A 22,784-nucleotide genomic window follows, 5' to 3' on the forward strand; every position below is an offset into this window, starting at 1 on the left:
ACACCTTACATAGATTTGCAGCACATTTTATACTGTTTTTCAAACATTGTGATGGCTTGTATTGTGTTATTCCCCCTTATTTGGCTGTTAACCTTGTTAACTTTAAACACTGTAAATGGCTTGTATTGTGTCATTCCTTCAATTAACACTCTCTCAACTCCCATTTTGCGCTTAATCTCATCACTGCGGTTATCTGTTTCGTGTAACCTAGTTAACTGTCTGTCATGTGCCTCCCCCTTTCTGTATGCTGCTGAACTCGTCCATCACTGCTGATTGTACTGTTAGCTCTTGCAGCCTTAAAAATTACACTACTTCTCACAGTCTCTTTTCTTGAAAATGGTGGCAATGATGGCTTCCCTGAGGTTGGCAGGAATTTCTTCTCTGCCCCAGATCTTCAGGAACAGCTGATGAAGATGATGGGGAATCTCTTTTCCAAGTTTGAAAATCTCCACTGGAATCCTGTCCATTTCCATGGTTTTTCCATTCTTCATGTGTTTAATGGTGGCTGTGACTGCATCACACTTGTTGGGAGTCCAAGATCTCTTTGATGTGGAGGTGGGGATTTCCTCAAACACAACTTCAGTCTTCAACACCATTATCCCAACAAAAAAAAATATTTCTAACAAAAAAAGGATAAGGAGATATAGGGAACAGGCAGGGAGATGGATTTGAGACCAGGAAGAGATCATCCATGATCTGATAGAATAGCAGAGCAGGCTCAAAGTGCTAAATTTGCCTACTTCTGCTCTTAATTCCTATGTAAACTCATGTCCAAACTCTGTGGCCTAAGGCTCAGCTCCTCCCTCTGTGACTGGATCCGAGACTTCCTAACACAGACTGCAATCTGTAAGGATAGGCAATGAAGCATCCTTCACAATTATCCTCAACATCAGTGCCCTGCAAGACTGCATCCTCAGCCCCTTGTTGTACTCCTTATACGCCTATGACTGTGTGGCCAAATTCCACTCCAACTCCATTGTTGATGACACTGCTGTAGTGGGTCTGATCTCAAACAACGATGAGACACTGCTCACCTGATGAAGTAGCAGCGCTCTGAAAACTCATGATTCCATATAAACTTGTTGAACTTTAACCTGGCGTTGTGAGACTTCTTACTATATCCACCCCAGTCCAATGCCAGCATCTGCACATCAAGACGGAGTTCAGGAAAGACATAGAGGATCTGATGAAATGATAGGACGACAATAGTCTCTCTCTCAATGTCAGAAAAGTGAAAGAGATAGTCACAACTTCAGAAAGTGAAGTGGAGGACTTGTCCTTGACTACATCAATGGTGATAAAGTGGAAATGGTCAACAACTTCAGGTTTCTAGTCCAGATCATCAACAACCTGTCTTGAACTGTCCACGCTATAGTTAAGAGAGTCCACCAATGCCTCTACTTTCTCAGGAAGCTAAGGAAATTCAGCATGTCTGCTACGACTCTCACCAATTTTTACAGATACACCACTGAAAGCAATTTTTCCGGATACATCAAAATTTGGTATGGCTCATGCTCTGACCAAGATCGCAAGAAACTACAAAGTGTTGCGAACATAGCGCAGTCCGTCACACAAATCAGCCTCCCATCCATTGACTCTGTCTACACTTCCCACTGCCTCAAGAAAGCAACCAGAATAATCAAGGACCCCACGCACCCTGGAAATACTCTCTTCCATATTCTTCTGTCGGGAAAAAGATACAAAAGTCTGAGACCACGTACCAACCAACTCAAAAACAGCTTCTTCCCTGTTGCCGTCAGACTTTCAAATGGACTTAACTCATATTAAGCTGATCCTTCTTTACACTCTAGTAATGACTGTAACATTACATTTGGCACCCTCTCCTTTCATCTACACTGTGTACCCTAAGAATGTTCTGTCTGTATAGTGCACAAGAAACAATACTTTCACTGTATATCAATACATATGACAATAATAAAATCAAATCAAAAATTTGGCTTACAACCAGACCAAAATGGAAATTCAGCATATTGTAAGACTTTATTTTCACCCTTACAGCATTGTAAACATTTGTCTGCATCAAACCTCTGGATTCTTAGAATTCCACTGGGTAATTTTGCAAACAAAAGTTCTATTAGGTTATCCCAATCTCCTCTGCTCAAGTGAATAACCTATATTTGCTTACTCTTCCTCACATGCTAAAGATACATGTCTTTTTTTTAAACAAAAACAATAACCAGAGCTTCACTCAACACAATCCTGCTGCTCTTACCCTAGCATTGGCTGGTGTTACCCTGACACTGGCTGGTGTGGCACTGGCCGCTGTTGCCCTGGCACTAGCTGGCGTCACCCCGGCACTGGCTGCCGTTGCTCTGTTGTTAGAGATGAATATAAAATGTGGTAAACATAAAATTATGACTGAAGAAATAGAACTAGGATCTTGTAACTATACAACAGCAAACAGACATAGTTTAAACAACACAGGATGGGGCAAGGATGAGGGGGAATGAATGTTATCTCATGAGAACAAACTAAGCAGGACAGAAACCTACGATTCGGCATATTGCCAACCCACATTATGGGAACAACTGTGGTTTTAATCACTAATTCAGGGTATGAAAGTTGCTGAGGCTAGACAGAACTATAGTCAAGGACAGTGAAAAAACTGCCTATTGTGTAGGGATAACACCTGACGTGCAGTGTGAAGTAAGGCACATATACCACATCTTGTAGGAATGTAAAATGTCCAGATTGTGAGACAAATGGTAAGCAAGATGTGTTGTTTCTGCAACTGAGTATATTTTCTAACTACAGGGGGATAAAGGTCACTGAGATAGTAGGGACATCAGCGATTAAGTTAGAAGACTGGATACAGTCGGTCTGAACCGGACTTGTTAACAGTTCTCCAGGGAACATTGATAAGATGGATGAGTCTCATGAGAACTAATCAAGTAAGGATATTGAAACAACCCTACAATATGCACTCTTGCAATAACAGGAAAATATGGTTAGAGGGGAGCAGAGGGGCTTGGGACATGAGCCAACATACAGCACAGCCTGTGGCTAGGGGCACCTTGAGCCAATAGGGGAATGACAACACATAAATGGGATAGGAACCACCAATTAGGGGAGAACAATGTATTGTATAATTGATTAACATGCTTGTAGAAATAGTATAAAAAGCCTGCTTAAACTTGATGTAAGGTGTGCCTATTTGATTGGACACCCGGTCTTGCAAGAACATTAAATAAAATATCTTGCTCCTTTGGAACTTGACTTGACTTGACTTGACTAAATTGTTTGACTGTGAGCTGCGTTTCTCACATCTGTCACTGGCTAGTGACATCCCAGCATTGGCAGGTGTTGCTCGACACTGGTTGGTGTTACTCTAGTACTGGCTGGCGTTACTCTGATTTGATTTATTATTGTCACATGCATTAGTATACAGTGAAAAGTATTGTTTCTTGCGCACTATACAAACAAAGCATACCGTCCACAGAGAAGGAGAGAGTGTAGAATGTAGTGTTACAGTCATAGCTAGGGTGTAGAGAAAGATCAACTTAATGCAAGGTAAGTCCATTCAAAAGTCTGACAGCATCAGGGAAGAAATTGTCCTTGAGTTGGATGGTACGTGACCCCAGACTTTTGTATCTATTCCTGATGTAAGAAGGTGGAAAAGAAAATGTCCAGGGTGCGTGGGGTGCTTTGCTATGCTGGCTCCTTTGCTGAGGCAGCAGAAAGTGTAGACAGAGTCAATGGTTGGGAGACTTTTGTGTGATGGATTGGGCTACATTCACACCCTTTTGTAGCTTCTTCAGATCTTGGACAGAGCAGGAGCCAGACCAAGCTGTGATACATCAAAAATAATGCTTTCTGTAGTGCATGTATGAAAGCCACAGTACATCTACGACAGTTGTAGCTGACATGACAAATCTAAAATTTGATAATGGCTGACATTACCCTGGCACTGGCCAGCATTACCTTGGCACTCGTGGCGTTACCTGGCACTGGCTGGTGTTACTCTGGCTGTTGTATTCCATTCATTCAGACAGCAGCACCTGTACATCCGGGTTTGTGTCCCGCCCCGCCCTCCCAGGACTCACCGCTCCGTCACCAGGACAACTGGGGCCAGTCTCGTCAGCTCGGCATCTTCCGCCCATAGATTTCTCTCTTTTTACCAATTCCCTCCTTGCTGTTTTAGCTGTTTAAATAATATTGCTTGCTGCCGCTCTGAAAACCATACGCTAAGTGATTTGTTTTGTTTGGGGTGACCGCTCTCGCTCACGGCCTTCTTGTGGGAGGAGTCAGAAGGATCGAGGACGGCAAATAGTCAAGATGAACCCCAACCGCTGGGAAGGAGTGACCTCCGACGTGCGCTGGGAGGACTCCTCCATGTCAGTGAGCTGTACCCTGAAGTAACGGGGTCTTTCACTTCATTGATGTGGAGGTGCCGGTGTTCGACTGGGGTAAACAAAGTAAGATCTGCATTGTCTCCAGCCAGGACAGTTAGTGAGATTTTGCAAACCCAGGCAAGTCATGGGGGTTACAGACAGTGTGACATGAACCCAAAATCCCGGTGTACGGGATTTGTGCATGTGTGCGGAACTTAGCTATCAGTTCCTACGCAGCGATTCTGCATTGTGTGTCACAAAGGCCACCTTGGAGAACATTTATCCAAAGCTCAGAGGCTGAATGCCCGTGACTGCTCAAGTGTTCCCCGACTGGAAGAAAACACTCCTGCCTGGTGGTTGTCGAGAGGTGTTCATCTGTTGTCGTAGTGTCTGCATGGTCTCCCTGTCTGCAGGTACACAGTACATACTCTTGCGGCTTGGCCAACGTTGTCTACCTCGTACACTGCAGGTAAAGATGTCCTGAGGCATCTGAAAACCGCTCGACAATGACCAGGCAGGAATGTTCCCTTCCAGTCGAGGAACACTTCAGCAGTCACAGGTATTCAGCCTTTAATTTTTGGATGTGTTCTCACACAATGCAGAATCGCTAAGTGTAAACTGATAGTCAAGTTCCACATATGAGGACAGCCTCAACCAGGATCTTGTGTTCATGTCACATCTGTAACCCTTACAACTTGCCTGGGCTTGCAAAATCTCACTAACTGTCCTGGCTGGAGACAATACACTTCTTAAACTTGTGCTTGATCCTCTCTCCACTCACACTGTCTGTACCTTTAAGATTTGATTATCTGTAAAGGCTTGCATTCCAACCATTATCTTATAAATTGAATTTGTACCTGTACAGGCTCTGTTTGTGAACACAAGTCCTCATTCACTTGATGAAGGAGATTCTGATAGCTTGTGCTGAAAAATAAACCTGATGGACTTTAACCTGGTATTCTGAGACTTCTTGTCAGCTTAGGCGCCACTCTGTCTCACTGGGGGGAATTTTCCCATCTAGCCTGCCACAGGAGATGGGGGGTGGGGGGAAAGGTCCATTGACCTCAGGCAAGATTTTCCTGTATTCAGGCAAGTGTGGCCTCAGAAAAGCAGCTGGCATAATTAACAACCCCTCGCACCCCAGACATACATTCCCTTCTTCCGTTGGGAAAAAGACACAAAAATCTGAGGTCACGTACCAACGAACTCAAGAACAGCTTCTTCCCTGCTGCCATCAGACTTTTGAATGGACCGACCGTGCATTAAGTTGATCTTTCTCTACATCCTAGCTGTGACTGTAACGTGATATTCTGCACCTTCTCCTTTGCTTCTCCCCTATATACTTTATGAATGGTATGTTTTGTCTGTGTAGCACGCAAGAAACAATACTTTTCACTGTATTCAAATACATGTGACAATAACAAAGCAAATCAAATCCCATCAATGTGCTGAATTTTGTCCATCATCTGCCAGACTGGCCCAGTTTATTTAATTCCAATTTCTTTTCCCTCAAAATGCATGTTTTTGAAAACAAAAACCTTTTGAAAATGATTCTGCTTCCACCATTGTTTTTAGGAGAGCATTGTCTGAACAACCTAAAAAAGACCACCCTTTCAAACGCTAGCTTCATTATTTTGGTGGTGATTTTAAATAATGACCTGTAGTCACTGATGACTAAATTGATAATCCTTTCTCAAGACTCACCTTATGGCTATCAATGTTATCGTTATCCTCATAAAATGGTTTTATTTTCAGAATTTAATCCACATTTGTCAAAGGACAGAAAAAGTCAAAGGTTTTTGGTTTGGAGAACGTATAGATGGATGGGTTAGGTGAATTGCCTATGCTAAATTGCCCGAGTGTAAGGGATCTAGCTAGGGGCAAATGCATGGGGTTGTGGGGATGGGACCTGGTTGGGATTGTGGTCAGTGCAGAATCAATGAGCCAAATGGCCTCCTACACTGTAGGATTCTCTAAACCCCAATAAAGAGATGCAGGAGTGGGCAGCACAGTGGTTAGCACTGCTGCCTCACAGCGCCAGGGACTCGGGTTTGATTCCAGCTTTGGATATTTTAATGTGGCGGGGTGTGGGGGCAGAGGTTTGCATGTTCTCCTTGTGTCTGTGTGGATTTCCTCCCACATCTGAAAGATGTGCTGATTAGGTGAAGCGACTATGCTAATCTCTCCCTCAGTGTACTCAAACAGGCATCGGAGTGTGGCAGCGAGGGGATTTTCACAGTAACTTCGTTGCAGTGTTAATGTAAGCCTACTTTTGATACTAATAAATAAACTTAAACTTAGCTCAGAGGCTTCTGAGACTGGAGGAGGTTATCGAGATAGTGACGGGTAAGACCATGGAGGGATTTGAGAACAATGATGAGAATTTTAAAACTGAGGCACTGTTTAGCTACAAGACAATGTAAGTTACTAAACATTGAGCTGTTGGCGGAGCACGGTTTGATATGAGTTAAAACACAGCTTGCAGAATTTTGAATAATCTCAAGTTTACAGGGATGCTGGCAAGGAATAGGTTGAATGTGCAAGTCTAGTGGTAACAAAGATATTGATGGGTGTTTCTGCAGCAGGCAGGCTGAGGCAGAGGCTGAACATGGCGATGTTGCAGAGATTGATGATCTTAGTAATGATGCAGTTATGTGGCTGGAAGCACTTTTCAGGGTCAAACATGACACTAATACGAACAGACAAAAGCAAAATACTGCGGATGCTGGAATCTGAAACAGAAAATGCTGAAAAATCTCAGCAGATCTTACAGCATCTGTGGGGAGAGAATAGAGCCAAAGTTTCAAGTCTGGATGACCCTTCGGACAAAGGGTCATCAAGACTCAAAAACTTTGGCTTTATTCTCTCCCAACTAATGTGAACAGCCTGGTTCAGCCTCAGACAGTTGCCAGAGAAATGAAAGGAATCAATGGCTAAAAGAACAGAGTTTGTGTCAGAGAGGATATACAATGGCCTTCCCAATGTTTACTTGGAGCAAATGGAACTTGTCCGGTGCTATGTTTTAGACAAGCAGTCTGACACTTTAAGTGACATTGGAGCAATTGATGATTTATTATTCTGAAATCACAGTGATGAGGAATACACTAGTTTCCATTCCTGGACTGTTCTGGGTTTAGACTATGTGCTCCTCTTCATGTATCTATTTCGAGCTCATATATCCATAGAACTCCATCTTGTGCATCTTCCTCCACGTATCCAACTCTGGGTTGTATGTTGGGCCCTCTGTAATAAAATGACTTGTGCTCCTTCTCTACCTATACCACCATGTAAACATTGCATGCAGGTAAGTCAAAATAGCACAGTACCAAGTCTAACTGCAAATTTCCATAGTTTTAATTGGAACAGGACACTGTAAAGTTCAAATTATTCTTTGCATTGATCCCATTTTCTTTTAATTTTATGTCTACGAAACATTGAAGTATGTATGCCTTGAATTTGTTTTTATTACAGTTCAAAGGAACTTTGAGGGAGATCATGGAGTTAAACAGCAAAATATGTTACAAATCTCCACTTATGTAGAAAGTCTTGCATTCTCTCATCATCATAAGAGGAGAGCATTGATGCTTTCTTTTTTCCAATTCTTCATCCAAAAAGTAATAAGAGTACAATTGTTATGGAATTCAGTACTAACAACGGCACTAGAGAGGAAAACAAATAAAGATCAGGTCAGTTGTTTTAGTTTTGATCATTTTGGCCATGTTAAGACAACTTCAATAACGGAAACTGATGACAACAATTGACATGCAGAGAACAAAAATAAGTTAGGCAGATTCCCTTTTCTACAGCTGGTTTATATTGAATTAGTGGATCGTAACCGAGACAACATTGGACAGAGGGGATGCAAAAATTAACCTCAAAACATAGACGATCAAAAGAGAGGAAGAAAAGCTGAGGTTTCTGCTCCTTATCTAGTGATTCCTGCCAAAAATAGGGGTATCCGTAGAGAATAGGAGGTTCAACTGTAACGGGCTGCTATTTAATAGCTTGGTCCCACAATGTGAAGTATTGTTGAGTATTTGGTGATTATGAAGTCCATGTATTGACTCTGTCTACACTTCCCACTGCCTCAGCAAAGCAGCCAGCATAATCAAGGACCCCACGCACCCCGGACATTCTCTCTTCCATCTTCTTCCATCAGGAAAAAGATACAAAAGTCTGAGGTCACGTATCAACCGACTCACGAACAGCTTCTTCCCTGCTGCTGTCAGACTTTTGAACGGACCTACCATACATTAAGTTGATCTTTTCCTACATGCAAGCTATGACTGTAACACCAGATTCTGCACCCTTCCTTCTCCCATTCTGTAGTCTATGAAAGGTATGCTTTGTCTGTATAGCCCATAAGAAACAATACTTTAAACTGTATCCCAATACATGATAATAACAAATCAAAAAGTTGTCCCTGTCATAAATTCAATTCCTTCAGGAGGTGGGAGGTGAACAGGCTGGGAAGAAAAGCCAATGTAAGGCACTTCAAACACTGGATAAATGATTCACCCAATCATTTGCCCAACCATTTATTCAGAAGAATGGCAAAGATGTCTTATACAAGAGATCAAGTAGCATCTTACACTTCCTACAGCTAGTAAGAGATTGGGGCCATACTTTTTTTAAAAAAGTGATCAAAATTAATGTATAGAATAAGAGGATGGTAATGGTCAAAGTCTTTGCAGATTAAATATGATAAAGATCAGATAACAGAGCTGTCAGACTTACATCTCATCACCATTCGTACGGATCGGATTAGATTTATGAGCTGTGATTTAATGCCTGGCTCTTCACCAAAACCACCGACGCTGTGGTCTGTCCCCCAGCCAACTTGAAAGACATCGTCAAATTAAATTTAGTTACAAATGTAAACTTAAAAATACATGTCACTTTACTTAATAGGCAGTTAATAACTCGGAATCACAACGCGCCCTATCACAACAGCCTTATTACAGACTTTTGTTTTTAATCAATGCGGATCTTTTATTACACAAGACAGAAGTCTATTCATCTCTGGGCTGGTTTCTGTTTGAAACTCTCTCTCTTCCGCATTTAAAAAAACCAGGAAAAGTACCTGGAGCTGGGTCAAGTTCTCCTAGCCTGCCCCATCATTCAAAGGTCACCTGGTGCATTCATAAGGCAGACAGCATGAGATACATAAGCAGGCAATTTAACTCCCTTGAGCCCATTCTGCCAGTTAGCAAGATCATGACAACCATGGCACTGTGAGGCAGCAGTGCCACCTGGTCATGACATTTTAATGATCTATGTACATGGATCACCAAGTCTTTTTGAACATCCATTGCATCTAGCCTTTCTCCATTTAGAAATTGCAGTACACTGTTCTATGGTGACATGGTGGTGTAGTAGTTAGCGCTGCAGTCACACATCTCCTGGGTTCGATTCTGGCCTCTGCTGTCTGTCTGTGTGAAGTATCCATGTTTTCTTCCTGGGTTTCCTCTGGAGGCTCTGACTTCCCCCCCAGTCTAGAGTCACGCAGATGAGGTGGAATGGCCATGGTAAATTGCCCCTCGGTGTGTGAGCCCTATGATGGACTGGTTGGGTGATTCCTACTAGCGCCCAGTGTCTGTCAGGCTAGGTTTTAACTCCCACAACCCTGAACTGGAGTAAGTGAAAGAGAATTAAACCTGAATTTAACCTGTTATATCCTTTTTAGCTCAAAAGCAAATAATCTCATTTTTGACTAAGTTGAAATTCTTTGAGCACAGTTTTGCCATTAACTTAACATCTTTGTAATTCTGTGCTTGCAATGCCATTTATCTTTACATTTAGATATCCAATTTTCTCCACCATCACCTAAGTTGTTAATATAATGGCACACAGTGGAGGCCCCAGCATGTATTCTTGTGTGACATCTGTCCATTATCCCTATTCTCTGCCTCCTTCCCTTCAGCCAATTTCCTAACCAGGTTAATAATCTGACTTCAATTCCATGAGCTTTAATATTAGCTAACAGTGTCCTGTGCCTTCTGAAATAAATTATAAATAGTATCCAGACATTCTCATGGCCAGTATTTTAGTGACATTTCAAAAAAATCCAATCAGGTTGTCAGGCACAACCTGCCCTTTCCAAATTCATGCTGGGTCTCTCTGACAATGAAAACTTTTGAGATGTTCAGTAACCTTTAGAAATTTTCTAACACCACAGTCGGTTAACTGGTCCATAATTCCCTCACATTTTGCAAATAGCAGAGTGACATGTAAAATTTTCCAATCAAAATTGATTAATAGGTTCCAAAATCAGGAAAATTTAGGAAGATTATGGTTAGGGCATCTGCAACATTCTCACTTCTCTTATTTACAATCCTGCACAGGAAACCATCTGTTCCAGATGATTTGTCACTCTTTAGTGCCATTATCTTCATCATAACTGATTATGGTATACGCTAAAAATTCCATCTACAGACCATAAGACCAATGAACAGATGCTTGAAATTGCAACTCTAAATAGCGACATCCAAAAAATTTCAATATTTCGGCCATTTCATCACAGCTGAAAGCTACAGAAATCTCTACCAGAGGGCAAACTGGAAGGCAAGAATAAGAGGGATTGACTCAAGTGTATTTGGAGGCCAGATGTCACAGAGCGGTTGTAGATGAGCTACAGTGGATGTGTGAGCCTGACGCAACACAGACAAGGGTGATATACCATGACAGTGGAATTCCTGATCAGAGTCGCTATAAGCAACAGCAGCAACCGTCAGACTCCTTGTATTAGTTTTGATGATTCATTGACACAAATTATTCAATGTTACCCATTTCCATATTTGTATTAGTATCCCAATATCAATTTCAAAGATTCTACATTGCTCATGACCACACTACTTTCCTTATAAGTTGATTGATACCCTTTACAAGTTTCTTTGCCGCTCTTTTATCTGTCTTGTCATTCTTTGCAGTTCTTTGTGTCTCCTTCCATTTGCCAGAGTCTGTGCTTTCTCTCTGCATTTTCTATGCCTTTTCTCATATTTTTATATTGTCTTTTATCTCTTTAGGCGTTTAGAACTAGAAACTAGAACTCTTCCCTCTTAAGAGGTATAGATTGCTTCTGCATCACATTCAATAACTGTTTCAATACCATCCACTGATCTTCTGTCATTTTACCCATTAACAGATTTGCCCAGTTTCAGATGGACAATTTCTTTCTCATTACGTTCTAGTCAGCCTAAATCTAGATTCTTAGTAGCATCTTCATATTTCTTTCTTCCAAGCTCTACAATAAACACAATCCCACCAGGATCACCATTTGATATGTATTGTCGAAAAAACAGATTTTTTGTCAAAGCTTTTTGTCTTGCACTCATCAGGACATTGGCAAGAATATCAATGCTGGGGAAATAACAAATTTACTGCTAGCCTGTTCATCAACGATCCACTTAAGGAAGCCATAGATATTTGTGCTGCAGTGAAAGATCATGGCTATCTCGACCTGCCACCAATACATGAATCCGTCTTCACTGTATTCATCATGAACCTGGCAACTTATTCAGTTCAGTTTTAACAACATTGAAATAGAAAGTGTTGCCTTGGCCTTTATCTTCTAGGTCCAGTGATTTATTTTGTTTCATATATTCTATGATTTTATGAAATTAGGTGCCACATTTCCGATATTACAACAGTGAGTAAATCTCAAAAAGTACTTTTAGGTGAGGTGAATTAGCGAAAGTAATCACAAAATACCTACAACATGGGAGGCCGTTCAGCCCACTGAGTGTACACCAACCCTCCAACTCATCCAGGCCCAACATCCTGTCCAGAGGGACCTCGGGGTCCTTGTGCATGAGTCGCAAAAACCCAGCTTGCAGGTGCAGCAGGTGGTCAGGAAGGCGAATGGGATGCTGGCCTTCATAGCGAGGGGGATTGAATATAAAAGTAGGGAGGTCTTGCTGCAGCTGTATAGGGCATTGGTGAGGCCGCAGCTGGAGTACTGTGTGCAGTTTTGGGCGCCACACCTGCGCAAGGATATTTTGGCCCTGGAGGGAGTGCAGAGGAGGTTTACTAGGCTGATACCGGAGTTGAGGGGATTGAGCTATGAGGAGAGGCTGAATAAACTAGGCTTGTACTCGTTAGAGTTTAGAAGAATGAGGGGAGATCTCATTGAGACGTATAAGATGATGAATGGGATGGATAGGATAGAGGTGGAGAGACTCTTCCCGCTCAAAAAAGACAGTAGGACTAGGGGGCACAGCCTCAAGATAAAGGGGAGGCGGTTTAGAACGGAGTTGAGGAGGAACTTCTTCACTCAAAGGGTGGTGAATCTCTGGAATTCTCTGCCCGTTGAAGTGGTGGAGGCTGCCTTGCTAAATATTTTTAAGAAGCGGGTTGATGGGTTCTTGATAAGAGAGGGGATTAAGGGTTATGGGGAGAGGGCGGGAAAGTGGAACTGAGCCACAACAGATCAGCCATGATCTTATTGAATGGCGGGGCAGGCTCGAAGGGCTAGATGGCCTACTCCTGCTCCTATTTCTTATGTTCTTATGTTCTTATGATAACGACGGGATAATCTGTTTTTAGCAATGTTGATCGAGAGAAGAATATTGGCCAGGACTGCAGAGACAAGTTCCCTGCTCTTCCTTGAAGAAGCGCCAGGGGTTCTTTTAACATAAGCAGGCAAATGAAGCTAGGTTGAACATCTCATCCAAAAGACAATGCAATGAGAAAATACTTTAAAAACCTTGACCAGCTGCACATCAAAAACAGATTATTAGCTGTAATCCCTCACCATTTCATAGAAACCTATAGAATCCGTACAGTGCAGGAGACCATTTGGCCCATTGAGTCTGACAACAATCCCACCCAGGCCCTATCCCCATAACCCAAGACATTTACCCAGCTAATCTCTCTAACCTACATATCCCGGGACACTAAGGGGCAATTTAGCATGGCCAATCAACCTAACCCACACATCTTTGGACTGTGAGAGGAAACTCATACAGACATGAGGAGAATGTGCAAATTCCACGCAGACAGTGACCCAAGACAGGAATCGAACCCAGTTCCCTTCCATCATAAATTGAAGATCTGGCTAGAAAAGGAATTGGATAGAGAGGAAGGAAGGGAGGAAGGAAGTTGGGGGGGGGGGTGGAAGAGGCTTGATGTTCCAGTCACTTTAAGCTTAGGGCAGCACAATAAGCAGCCCTGTTTTGAAAGGCTCCAGCACTGATGGCCAAGGCCCTGAGGTGAGGCACTCCCTCCCTGAACTTCCCCACCCTCCCTTCAGCTGCACCTTAAACACCCACCCACCCACCTCCCTTTGGGTCATCCGCCCTAATGCGCGGATGGGTGTCATTTCAGATTGTCTGTAAGATTTAAAATATTCCCGGGACGGGTGAGAGCGGAGACGCTGTAATCTGCTAAACTGTTGTTGTTTGACTGTCAGAGTCCCTGTCCCTTTAAGGAGGGTTCCCCTTTAAAGAGGCCCGGCCCTGGCACTAGGCCTCACTCACTCACTCACTCTTGTTGAGGAAGCGCTCTTCGTGCAGCACGGCCACGGCGTTGACACACAGCAGAGCGGCCTGGAGCAGCGAGTACAGGGTGAACGCCATGCTGGCAGCTGAGTGCCGGCCCTCTGGGCAGCGGCAGCACTGACACCGGCCTCCTCCCTCCCTCCCAGAGTGAGCTGCACAGGAACTCAGCAGGGACAAACCTCACCGAGAAACGCCAAAGTCAAAATATAACCTGCCTGCAGCACATCACTACATGATGTGGAGATGCCGGCTTGGAACTGGGGTAAAGACAGTAAGGAGTCTCTCAACACCAGGTTAAAGTCCAACAGGTTTATTTGGTAGCAAAAGCCACTAGCTTTCGGGGCTTTTTTTTCCCTTCCACTCGCCTGACGAAGGGGAAAAAGCCCCGAAAGCCAGTGGCTTTTGCTACCAAATAAACCTACTGGACTTTAACCTACTGTTCAGAGACTTCTCACTGCAAATCACTACAACCAGAAACCAAAAGGCTCTGCCCCTTGTGAAAGGCAGAATCACTGCGGATGCTGGAATCTGAAACCAAAAACAGAAAATGCTGGAGAACCTCAGAAAGTCTGACAGCATGTGATTGGAGGTTGTGATGAAATCTCCAGAAACATTTCCACTCTGAGTTGGCAAATCTAGCTGTGCCTGAAATGTTAACTCTTTACTCTCTCGGTGCTGCCTGACCTGAGTGCTTTCAACATCATCTGGTTTAAACTTGCCAGTTTTCCTGAAGACCTATCAAGTGTTAAGTATTTGGGTTGTCAATGCATGCAACTCTTCACAAGATCATCGAAGACAAAAGGAAAGGTTTCACTGATCTCAATTCATCTATCCAAAAATAAACCCCAAAGGTCTGATGACTGTACTGCAATATCCAGTTGATTTCTAAATGACACCAGTGGAGAGTTGAACGAAGTTTGATAGTACAAATAGGAAGAAACTGTTTTCTCCAGAAAGTGAATGAATAACCAGAAATCTTGGATTTAAAATAATTGACAAAAAAGTTGTGAAGAAATGAGAAGATTCTTTTTCACTAAGAGGGTTGTTAAGATCTGGGTCACATTAGCCAAAAGAGTGGTGAAAGGAGGCTCCATAAGAACTTTGACAAGTAATTGGACATGCATTGAAAAGGATTAATTTGCAGGGTTATGGAGGAACGCTGGAGTGTAGATTTCAATTGGACAGCCAAAAAGCTGGCATAGGGATAAGGACTGAATGGCCTCCTCCAGGATGGTGAAAAATGAACTATGAGTTTGAATTCTACTGCTGAATTCTGCTGATTAATACCGTTCAGGACAAAGCAGTGAGCTTAATTGATACCCCTTCCACAAACATTCAATCCCTCCACCATGAACAAACAGTGGCAGCAGTGTGTATCATCTCCATGACGTACTGCTGGAACTCATCAAGGTTCCTTAGGCAGCATCTTCCAAACCCATGACCACTAGACGGACAAGAGCAGCAGATACATGGGAACAGTACCACATGGGAGTTCCCCTCCAAGACACTCACCATCCTGATTTGGAAATATAACCACCATTCCTCCACTGTCGCTGGATCAAAATCCTGGAACTCCATCCCTAACGATACTGCAGGTATTATACTCCCCACTTGCCTGGATGAGTGGAGCTCCAATAACACTCAAGAAGCTTGACACCATCCAAGACAAAGCAGCCCGCTTGATTGGCACCACATCTACAAACATTCAATTCCTCCACCAGCACTGTGTACTATCTGCAAGGTGCATTGCAGTAATTCACCAAAGATCCTTAGACAGCATCTTCCAAACCCATGACCGCTTTCATCTAGAAGGATGAGAGCAGCAGATAAATGGGAACACCACCACCTGCAAGTTCTCCTCCAAGCCATTCACCATTCTGACTTGGAAATATATCACCGTTCCTTCACAGTTGCTGGATCAAAATCCTGGAATTCCCTCCCTAACAGCATTGTGAGTCAACCCACAGAACATGGACTGCAGCGATTCAAGAAGGCATCTCACCATCACCTTCTCAAGGACAACCAGGAATAGGCAATAAATGCTGGCAAGCCAGCAATGCCCATTTCCCATAACTGAATAAAAAAAAGGAACTGCAACAGTTGTAGAAGGCAGCTCATCACCATCTCCTCAAGGACACTTAAGGATGGGATTGGTCTACGCAGCGATGCCCACATTCCGTAAATTAATTTAAAAATAATTGCCACTGTTACTATATGGCTCAATGTTCTGTAAATAGGGCATAATGGATAAGTGGGCGTGGAGGACATGGAGATGGCATGAAGGGGGCACAGGGAGTGGGTGGTGGAGTGAAGTTGTGGAGTGGTGAAGGCTAGAGGGCTTAACAACCTTTGAACAGATGGAACAAAGTCCCAGGAAAACAGGGTGGGCCTTTCAACCAGCCCACTTTGGCATTCACCCATCTCCATGGCTTCCATGATGAGCAGGCCTAACCTGATCCCAACCTGAGTGAAAATAGAGCATGCAAAGGCCATTGATGTGAAGTGAGTAGTTTACAACTCAAACTTCCCACCTCATTAGCGAACCAATGTTTATCAGCAACATCGATGCCCCACATGACTGTGTCCTCAACACCCTACTATACTCCTTATACACTTATGCTGTCAAATTCCCCTACAACTCAATTTTCAAGTTTGCTGATCGGGCCACTGTAGTAGGTTGGATCTCAAACAATGACGAGATGGAGTACAGAAAAGAGATAGAGAATCTGGTGAACTGCTGCGATGACAATAATCTCTCAATGTCAACAAAACAAAGGAAATAATCACTGACTTCAGGAAGTGTAGTGGAGGACATACCTCTATCTATATCAATGGTGATGAAGTGGAAATGGTCACAGATGGTTAACACAGTCCATCACACAAACCAGCCTCCCATCCATTGACTTTGTCTACACTTCGTACTGTCTTGGAAAAGCAGCCAACATAATCAAGGAATCCACACACACTCGACATACTCTTTTCCACGTTCTTTCATCTGGAAAATGATACAAAAGTCTGAGGTCACGTACCAACCAATTCAAGAACAGTTTCTCCCCTGCTGCCATAAGACTTTTGAATGGACCTTTTATATATTCAGCTCATCTTTCTCTACACCCTATCTGTAACTGCAACAGTATATTCTGAACCCTCCTTTTCTTCTTCCCTATTAACACTATGGACAGTATGTTTTGTCTGTACAGTGCACAAGAAACAATTATTTTCACTGTATCCCAATACATGTGATAATAATAAAGCAAATCAAATTAGCCCACAGTATCTATATCATTAAAACACAAGTAACACACAGCATGTTGTTTCACATAATTAACAATTGTATAAAAAAAACACTATAAAAACCAATGGAGTTACACAAATTCTGGTCTGTCGAGGAGACTAGAAAAACAAAGATGCAATAATAATTACCACCTTTTGCCAAGTTCAAAGCTGGGTGGAATTTAGAAAAGGGTCAGGCTTAAGGCAATTAACCACAATTAAAGTACAGAAAGTAGTCTCACAACACCAGGTTAAAGTCCAACAGGTTTATTTGGTTAGCACGAGCTTTTGGAGCATTGCCTCGTCATCAAGTCACCCCGATTGGTTTAGACAAACTCTCTTAAAATGCAACCAACCACATATACATAGCTAATGAAGAACATCAAAATAGCTGCACAAAACGGACTTTAGCTGTTGTATTTCTACAAATATGATGACTATGGGCAGAATTCACTTGCCACGCTGGTCTAAAAGCAAGAGATTCCCACCTGACCGTCAACAGTGTTTTACATTCTCTGCAACCCGCTCGCTAACATTCCAGTATTGGGTTGGATGAAAAAAATTCTGGCCTACATTTCAAAAGTGTCTGTATTGTGCTTTGTGAGGCCTGGAATTGTGAAAGGTGCTTTATGAAGGCAAGTCCTTTATTTTCAGTGAGCTTCTTGCACTTGTTGGAGCTGAGGATGGAGTGGCAGGAATACGGAAACCCTAGGGTTCAGATGTTCACTGCACTGCCAGGGAATGACAATTTTTGTACATTAAAAGCAATAGTCACTATTTTAGGATAGGAACATGAAAAAACACTGAAAGATAAAAGGATACTTTGGCTAGCAAATCATTGTGCTTCTATAACCAGATCCAATTCTCATGACTTTTTTCTTAAAATTAAATTTTGATGAATTTTGTACTCATTCTAATGAAGGATATCAGTGGCAAGGAATGAGAAAACACGTTACACTTTTCTCAGCCAACTGTAGAATTGAATATATCAGCAGCAGCCATGTTAAACTCTCTGTACTCTGTCACAATCCTGAACTTTGGAAAAGCATGCTTCATTACATCAATGTGAACTTTCCCATTCTCTAGACATGTGAATGAGTAAAAAGCAACCTTTTTAAGGCATACAACATTGAAATGGCACAAGTAAGATGGCTTCTCTGAATGGCATTCTGTGCTAATTTGGATGAAATTAAAGGGTCTTATTAAGTATGGGCCTAAGTCCATTAGGAAGCAAGAATCAATTCATGGGTGGCATGGTGGCACAATGAGGTAGCACTACTGCCTCACAGCGGCAGTGTTAGTTTCGTTACCGGCCGTTTCCGCCAGATACCCGCTAGCGTGGCAGCCACCAGACAACTCTTGGTTTCGTTGACACCGTTAGGTTTCCACCAGTCGAGTTCGGAGCGCCAGGGGCAAATTCCCCAGCCGGTAGCCCTCCCGATATATTCCCCTTTTCTCCTGATCCCGATTGTAGACTTAGACGACCACGGGCTGTCTCGTTCGATCACAGTTTATTATACAATACAATCTTGCAAGATCGGGTGGGCTGGTGCGCACACCTTACATAGATTTGCAGCACATTTTATACTGTTTTTTTTTACACATTGTGATGGCTCGTATTGTGTTATTCCCCCTTATTTGGCAGTTAACCTTGTTAACTTTAATCACTGTAATGGCTTGCATTGTGTTATTCCCCCTTATTTGGCTGTTAACCTTGTTAACTTTAAACACTGTAATGGCTTGTATTGTGTTATTCCCCCTTATCTGGCTTTAAACACTGTAAATGGTTTGTACTGTGTCATTCCTTCAATTAACACTCTCTCAACTTCCCATTCTGCGCTTAATCTCATCACTGCGGTTATCTGTCCCGTGCAACCCAGTCAACTGTCTGTCATGTGCCTCCCCCTTTCTGTATGCTGCTGAACTCGTTACTGTTGGCTCTTGCAGCCTTAAAAATTACATTACTTCTCACAATCCCCCCTTTTCTTTTTACTGTCTGTAATTTTTTATTTATTATTTTTTTTTTACTAGCATCCCTTTTTCCAGATCTAGTTCAGATATGCACGAGTAGGTTGTTCCAGTTTGGCTAACATACTATCCACTTGCTCGTCCCAATCTTCATCATCGGGAGACCTATCTAGGAGGGTCTCTCTTTCCTCCCTTTCCAAGTGGATTCCCACCACCCTTCCATCAGTGACATCCCGTTTCATAAGAGCCGTTTCTATCAGTCTCTGCGTTAATCCCCGAATGCAGGGAATAACGCAGCATCCTAAGGCCGCCAGGATCCCTGATACCACCACGAAGGATACTAACATTGATACTACCACCCCTTTCCATCTCCCGAACCATTCGTCCAGCCACCCGGTCCAGTCGGTGTTTGCCCCCGAATGCTCTGCCAACTCGTCGGCTAGAGTTGTCAAGCCCCTCAGAGCCCGGGTGATTGATCCGTCGGGAGCGGTATTGTTGGGGATGAAAGTACAGCATTGAGTCCCGATCATAACACAGACTCCCCCTTTCTCGGCCAGAATCATATCCAGAGCTAGTCGGTTCTCCCAAGCCATTCGGGACGTAGCATCTAACTGTTCCGTTATCCCTTTTATAGCATCCCGGGTATAGTTTATGAACCTCTGTTGGTTATAATATATGTAGTTTATCCAATCTACATTTTTGTTGATAGTGACCCACCAGAACAGAGATTCGAACCCTGCCGCTATTTGATTCCTGGCTTTATATTCATCCGGGACCCCTCTGGGTACCCCGATGGAATCCAGGTAAATCCTGTCATCAAACGAAGTGGGGATACTGCGGCGCTTCCGGGTTGTCCGGGGAGTAACCTTTGTTCCCTTTCGTTCAAAGGCTAGGGTGAATGGTATGGCTAGTTGTACTATGGCACACGTCCCAGTCCATTTCCGGGGTAAGGTGGCTCGTAGTTCTGCACCCCCGCAGTACCACCAAAGGTCGGCCCGGGGGACCTGTATCTGGGAATAATTTCCACCATCCTTAGTAGTGTCTACTTGGATGACCTGCTGACACAGAGTCAGGCTCCCAACGTTCTGATCCCACTCTTTCCCCGTCCTCTGTATGCAGGTTTGATGGACACCCGATGCCCCGGAAAAGGAGGGCGCCTGGGAATATCGGTTGTGCTGGACCGGTGGGAACGTTAAGCCCAGAGACTGACATGTGGGATCTTCCCAGGCGGTTCGGTGTTGGTACAGTTTCACCAAACACTCAATTCCACCTTCTTTTAGTTTAGGGAGTGGAACCACCTGCGGACTCGGTCTACTACCCGCACACGCATAACAGTTGTCTTTTCCAAGACTCTGGACAGTATACCGAACCCACTCCAACCATGCGTTAATTTCCCTGAACCCTGTCTCTATCTCTACGGTCTCCCTTAAATCTTTTATCTGTATCACTTTAACCTTTTCGGAGTTTCCAGGAGTCAGGGCAGTTACACGGAGTATGGACGAGTTTGTGGCTGTTGCCTCCTGGAGGGTAATTCTTACACAGCACAGCCGCTCCTCCTGAACCCGTACTCCGAGTACCTGACCCTCTAGCCCAGTGTGCAGATTTTTCTTGACCATCCAGTTGGTTTGTTTTATGGTCAGATAAAGGGGGTTGCACTGATCTATTCCACAGTCTCTCGGGTAGATCGCTTTCGGTACCAATGTTATTCTTTCCCGTACCCCAAGAGCTTGATCCTCTCCCAATCCCGTCCCCAGAAATAGTAGCTCCATCGATTTTCCCTGATATTTCTTTTGTCTCGCCAGGCTGTTTTTAGGGTCATTTAGTTCCCCCGCTGTCCCACATGGTACCATCCGGCATAAATCTATCTCTAATACCTGTGTCTGGGTTGCTTTTTGTACAGTAAGACTGTATTGCTGACCAGTATTTTTCCCTTCCTCAGCGTACCACCTATCTACCGCGTCCCCTTTCCATCCCCCTCCCACCAAAGTTACAGTGTACACCAGCAAGAGTACAAGCCACATTTTTGAGTTCTCGTGCCCTGACCAAAGTGTCCGTTCAGTTGTCTTCTGCTGGATTGCTTCTGTCCGGGGTTGAGAGGATGTCCTCGTCCGGTGCCGGTACGGGCCCCTTTGCTCGGGTGTAGTGAGTCCAGCCTCGTTCTGCTGTTCGGACAGCTGTTTCAGTTGTTAGTAACACCAGGAAAGGGCCGTCCCAGACCGGGTCTAGGGTCTTCGGTTTCCAGGTCTTGATGAGAACCCAGTGTCCGGGCTTGATCGAGTGAACCGCGAAAGCCAAGGGCGGTGTCTGGGCTATGAGTCCCTGTTGGCGCAAATGAGAAAGAGCAGATACCAATGCTTCAACATATTTTTTTACAAAGACATCCCTGGTTTCAAAAATAGGCAGCTCACCTCGAGGTCCCACAAAGGGAAGTCCGAACATCATCTCATATGGGGAAATCCCTAAATCTCTACGTGGTTGCGTTCGTATTCGGAGTAGGGCGAGGGGCAAGCATTTTGTCCAGGGTAAGCCGGTTTCCACTGTCAATTTTGTGAGTTGTGTTTTGAGGGTCTGGTTCATTCTCTCTACTTTCCCTGAGGAAGGGGGATGCCAAGGAGTGTGGAAGTCCCAGTCTATCCCCACCGCACGCATTACCCCCTGCAGCACTGTCGAAGTAAAGTGGCTTCCCTGGTCGGAATCTACCGCTCGGGGGACCCCAAACCTCGGAACAATCTGTTCTAGTAGGATCTTGGATACCTGACTCGCGACCGCAGTGGCGGTGGGGAAGGCTTCCACCCATCCCGTTAAGTGATCCACCATTACCAGGAGATATTTCAGTCGTCCGATCGGGGGAAGTTCAGTATAGTCAATCTGGATATACTCGAAGGGCCGGTATGCAGGGGCCCGGCCCCCTCCCCTAGTCTGTCGTAACCCCCTTTTGTTCACCTTCCGGCATATCAGGCAGTCCTGCGTGACCTGTTGGGCCACCGTATGGACCCCTGGGTGGGCATATTGCCGCAGGAAGGCATCGCACAACGCCTGGGTTCCCCAATGGCTCCCCTGGTGTAGCTGGGTCAGAACTTCCCTGGTTAGGGATCGGTTCAATAACTGACGTCCATCTGGTAGCAGCCACCTCCCTTCCTCTCCCTTTTCCCCTCCGATCACCCTGAGCTCTTCCTCCTCTTTTTCTGTGAACACTGGCACTTCTTGTATCTCCGATACCTGTGGTATCCACGCCAAACAGTCGACCAGGTCCCCCTCCATCCCTGCTATTCTAGCCTGTTCATCTGCTAAGCGATTCCCCGTGGCTTCTGGGCCAACCCCTTTTTGATGCCCTCTAATGTGGACTACTGCTATCTCCCGTGGTTTTAACAGATCTTCCAAAATCTTAACAACTAGTTCCTCATGTACCAACTCCTTGCCGCGGCTGTTAATCATGCCTCGCTCTTTCCAGATCTTTCCAAAGGTATGTACCACCCCATAAGCGTATTTTGAATCTGTGTATATAGTCCCTACTGATCCTTCCAGGCTGGTCAGGGCGCGGTGGAGAGCATACAACTCGCAGGTCTGTGCCGACCACGAAGGGGGCAACCGCCCCCGTTCCTCTACCTTCCATCCCTCTTCGTTAACTATGGCATACCCGTTATGCCTCTTGCCCTCCACCATCCTAGAGGACCCATCAATGTACCACCTCTGT

At 44.1% G+C, this 22,784-nt stretch overlaps 3 protein-coding genes across 5 annotated transcripts in view; all 3 read right to left on the reverse strand.

The window, feature by feature from the left end:
* hdhd2 (haloacid dehalogenase-like hydrolase domain containing 2) overlaps positions 1-4,284 on the reverse strand; it is a 40,383-nt gene extending 36,099 nt beyond the window's left edge. The window contains exon 1 of one of the 3 annotated variants that reach the window (XM_080205341.1): positions 4,065-4,284. The gene's annotated coding sequence lies outside the window, so the exon portion shown is untranslated. The other 2 variants (XM_080205422.1, XM_080205515.1) reach the window with 2 other exon arrangements.
* A 3,400-nt stretch (positions 4,285-7,684) lies between these two features.
* Positions 7,685-13,997, reverse strand: ier3ip1 (immediate early response 3 interacting protein 1). The gene is made up of 3 exons (XM_080205648.1): positions 13,837-13,997; positions 9,090-9,191; positions 7,685-8,011 (listed from the first exon to the last, which is right to left on the reverse strand). Exons 1-3 carry the CDS (start codon positions 13,925-13,927, stop codon positions 7,956-7,958), a joined length of 249 nt encoding a protein of 82 aa, XP_080061774.1. The 5' UTR covers positions 13,928-13,997; the 3' UTR covers positions 7,685-7,955.
* A 303-nt stretch (positions 13,998-14,300) lies between these two features.
* Positions 14,301-20,940, reverse strand: LOC145348718 (uncharacterized). Its single transcript, XM_080196861.1, has 2 exons — positions 19,218-20,940; positions 14,301-14,377 (listed from the first exon to the last, which is right to left on the reverse strand). Exons 1-2 carry the CDS (start codon positions 20,938-20,940, stop codon positions 14,301-14,303), a joined length of 1,800 nt encoding a protein of 599 aa, XP_080052987.1.
* Positions 20,941-22,784: the final 1,844 nt, after the last annotated feature.

The sequence above is a fragment of the Carcharhinus amblyrhynchos genome, chromosome 1 (assembly GCF_965287045.1).
Source record: "Carcharhinus amblyrhynchos chromosome 1, sCarAmb.v2.hapA, whole genome shotgun sequence".
Classification (NCBI taxonomy): Eukaryota; Metazoa; Chordata; class Chondrichthyes; order Carcharhiniformes; family Carcharhinidae; genus Carcharhinus; species Carcharhinus amblyrhynchos.

Excerpts from the sequence above, each read along its gene's own strand:
- ier3ip1 (XM_080205648.1), bottom strand. The coding sequence starts at position 13,927 with ATGGCGTTCACCCTGTACTCGCTGCTCCAGGCCGCTCTGCTGTGTGTC. Across the intron at positions 9,192-13,836 it reads AGAGCGCTTCCTCAACAAGA|TTGGCTGGGGGACAGACCAC; the intron begins GTGAGTGAGTGA and ends ATGTCTTTCAAG. Across the intron at positions 8,012-9,089 it reads CGTACGAATGGTGATGAGAT|TGCCGTTGTTAGTACTGAAT; the intron begins GTAAGTCTGACA and ends TTTCCTCTCTAG.
- LOC145348718 (XM_080196861.1), bottom strand. The coding sequence starts at position 20,940 with ATGGTACCATGTGGGACAGCGGGGGAACTAAATGACCCTAAAAACAGC. Across the intron at positions 14,378-19,217 it reads TTGGGACGAGCAAGTGGATA|ATTCCAGCATCCGCAGTGAT; the intron begins GTATGTTAGCCA and ends TTTTGGTTTCAG.